Below are 3,393 nucleotides of genomic sequence, written 5' to 3'. Positions count from 1 at the left end.
CCAGTAATTACACATACAGATAAAATGTGCATGCTTAAAGTATACTATTTATAATAGTCAAATTGTAACGTTAAGTAACAAAAGCTGCCAGGTGTTACACATTGCACTTTAGTTTCATATATTGACATACCAGACATGAGTGATTTTATAAATACTGTAGGCTATCTACCATGTCATTTTATTATAAAATAGGGAAATTATTTCACATTTCTACCATAACCCTAAGATGATAGAACACGATTTACACACACACACACACACACACACACAAAAAAACACCTTTAATTTTCAACATGTAGCATAAGGCCTACACTACAGGCAGGACTTTTAGGTTGCAAAAAAAATAAAAATAATCAAGGGAAGTCATGATCTTTGCAAATAATTTATTTCTAAAAGGGAGCGCTCTCAAATTTCTGTTACATCATTAGTATTTGCACATAAAGCATAGTCTATTTAGTGTTTTAGTGCCATATATCTGTAGTTATTAACAATATTGGGCTAAGTTTGATCCATCAAATTACAGCTGTATTAATTCATTGTTTCAGACCACACCGCACCATTATAAAAAGTAAGCAGTCGCTTTCTGAAAAGACAAAGTATTCATTCTGTTATAAACTGGAAAACAAGGAAAAGGTTGTCAGACATTGCATTGGACCAGTAAGGCAAGTGCTGAAATTATGCAATTTGTTTTTAGATTCTTAGTGCTTTCTTCATACCATTAAAAAAAAAAAAATTCCTATTCCTTTTGAGCCGAACAAAACTAAAAAGTTGTGAAATTCAAATGTACTTTCAACAATACAAAACAGCTTTCACAGTCACCTCCAGTGGTTCAATCATCAAAGGACACTGCTGACAACCCACCCAGAAGTATGGAAAGACTTTTTCAGTGATGGAGTGCTTGAAGGTGTAGATGTTGGTGTTGTCATGTGGGTCGTAGAAAGACACCCTGCCCTTGTCACAGTCCAGCTGCACTCTGATCTTTTGCGGGTTCCTCTTCAAGTTAAGCCTTGTTAAAGGAGAGGTACCTGCAAAGTACATTTTGTGGTAGAAGTACACGCACAAATAGCCGTTCTTCAGCACTGAAGACACTTTCTCTTTCTTCTGGACAGATTCTTTTGCCACGCCAACAACCCACGCTGTGTTTTCTCCCACAGTGACGTCCCAGGCATGCTTGCCTGAGGTGAAGCCCTCGTGGCCCAGTACACCGGTGTCGGGGTCATACCTTTCCGGGTTGTCGGGCAGCTTCTGCTTCTCATCACTGTCACAGACGCTGGTGAGGTCGTCTGACAGAACGAGCCACGGGGCAGCAGTGTTGGGGTTCAGAGTCACTGGGGCTGAAGAAAACATGGCAGATTGTCAGCTGTCTCCGGTAACATACTCATTCAGCATCACAACCCCCCCCCCCCCCCCCCCCCCCCCCCCCCCCCCCGGGATACATGAAGCAAGATAAACTGCATCAGAAAGTTTGAAGAATAAACCTCACCATGGCCTGAAAAGTAGGCTAGAGTATGTACTCACTGTATTTGACGATTTTATGCATCTTCTCCCATACGTGGAACCCCAGAGATCCCACGTATTTGGCCACATCTAGGAGTTCTCCGGTAGCCATAACTGGATCTTCGATTGGGCAGTTAGCTCTGCAGGGAGCAGAATATATGCCTTATTATGAAAGCAAAGAAAAGAAAAGAAATAGTTTAAAACATAAAAGCTTTCTTCACCTTGCCAATGTCCTCTTGCATTTCTGAAAAAAAAAAATAAGAGGCAAAATTTTAAAATGCATTTATATGCAAGTATGCATGCATTTATTCAAACATTTACAAACTTACATGAAGGACCGGGATACCCTCCAAAGCTAGCTCCTCCTCTAAAACTCGGATGGATTCAGACACAGACATTATATCGTTGGTTATTTCTTCAATCTTCTGCCTCATTGCTCGACTCTTTTGCTCTTCCTCCTCCTTCAGCGCCTCCATCCTGGCTTCCTCCTCTGCTTGTAGGAAAGTGTGAAGCTTTTCAAACTCCTCACGGGTCCGCCTCTCCACAAATCGAGCCTGGACCTGAAATAAAGACTGCGTAAGCATGGCTTGGAAATGGCTGCATGACCTCTATATCTGGTATGATTTTTCATGAGAAATTTCATCACAAATCATACTCCACCTGAATATATGCCACAGTGTCCTCATAGCTTTTCTTCATTTTGTCAAAAGCATCCCTCTTTTCTTGCAAAGAGGTGAGGGCTGTCTTCATTTTCTCCTGAGTAGATAATTAAGAGAACATTTATTTTAAGTCCTGTTGAAAAGAAAGAGATTAACTTCAAAAACTTAAGGCCAGTAACATCTTTAAACCTAACAACTCATAACAGCTACTTAGGGAACTCAGAGTCAGCCCTAAGGAAAAGCATATCATTATATCACCTGAGTAAGTATTTACCTTCACATCTACAACAGCTTCGCTGACAGGGCAGCAATCATGCTGTTTGTGCTTCCTTGAGGTGTGGCAAACCACACAGATGGGCTCTTTGTCCAACAGGCAAAAAAGTTTGAGCTTCTCCCCATGAAGAGGACACATCTCCCCTGGATCACAGTATAGCTCTCCCGCGGTTTCCTTCGGCCCCTCACTCTCCTCGATGTAAGATTCACACAGGTTCTTCAGGGTGAGGCTGGGTACAGGGTCATCCAGAGACTGGGCTCTGCACAGAGGGCAGTCGCGGCTCCGTCCACTAGTCCAGTACTGCTGCAGACAGGGTGCACAGAAGCTGTGACTGCACTTAAGGACCACCGGGTCTCTGAAGATTTCGCAGCATATGGGACAGGAGAGGTCCACCTCTTGGAGTGAGAGCCTGCCCGCCATTTTGACACCAGCACTGTTTTCCTCTGAAAATGAAAGTAGGGCAAAAGTGCACGTACCGATCAAGTACAGGGAATGGCCTTGTCTACACCCACAAGCACTTGCAATGTCATCTATTTACTTCACCCCATGAACAATACTGTGCACAAATAAGTCTTTAAAACCTTTAAGTGAAAACTGAATACCCCTCAGTTCCACAAGAAAAGTTACATACAAACATACCTGACAACCAGAGTCCTGTAACAGATGAACGTACTTAGATGCGAGCACTTCCTGCTTCCTGTTATGTTGAGTCACCCAAAGGAGGCGGAGTGTCAGAGGCAGAGTAGGCATATTTAACCCTTAACTAACCCTTACATCTATTATCATCGTATTTACAGTCTAAATCAATGGTTCCCAAGGGAGAAAAATTTGTTAACTGATGATTAAAAGGACAAAAAAAGAAAAAACAAAGTTTTATTATGTCACTTTTAAAACTATGTTTAGTTTTTCTGATTTGATTTAATTTTTCTCTTTTTCTTTCTAAAATACTGCATTATTTTTACC

The 3,393-nt window shown here is 41.6% G+C and overlaps 1 protein-coding gene across 1 annotated transcript; it reads right to left on the bottom strand.

Annotated features, from left to right (window-relative positions):
- Positions 1-368: 368 nt before the first annotated feature.
- LOC123984691 (E3 ubiquitin-protein ligase TRIM35-like) lies at positions 369-3,179 on the bottom strand. The gene is made up of 7 exons (XM_046071735.1): positions 3,070-3,179; positions 2,431-2,873; positions 2,158-2,253; positions 1,827-2,057; positions 1,719-1,741; positions 1,519-1,637; positions 369-1,334 (listed from the first exon to the last, which is right to left on the bottom strand). The coding sequence occupies exons 2-7, from the start codon at positions 2,848-2,850 to the stop codon at positions 790-792; spliced, it is 1,434 nt and encodes a 477-aa protein (XP_045927691.1). The 5' UTR covers positions 2,851-2,873; positions 3,070-3,179; the 3' UTR covers positions 369-789.
- Between the last annotated feature and the right edge of the window lie 214 nt (positions 3,180-3,393).

This window comes from Micropterus dolomieu, linkage group LG16 (genome assembly GCF_021292245.1).
Source record: "Micropterus dolomieu isolate WLL.071019.BEF.003 ecotype Adirondacks linkage group LG16, ASM2129224v1, whole genome shotgun sequence".
Taxonomy (NCBI): Eukaryota; Metazoa; Chordata; class Actinopteri; order Centrarchiformes; family Centrarchidae; genus Micropterus; species Micropterus dolomieu.
This window is presented reverse-complemented; position numbering and strand designations above follow the sequence as displayed.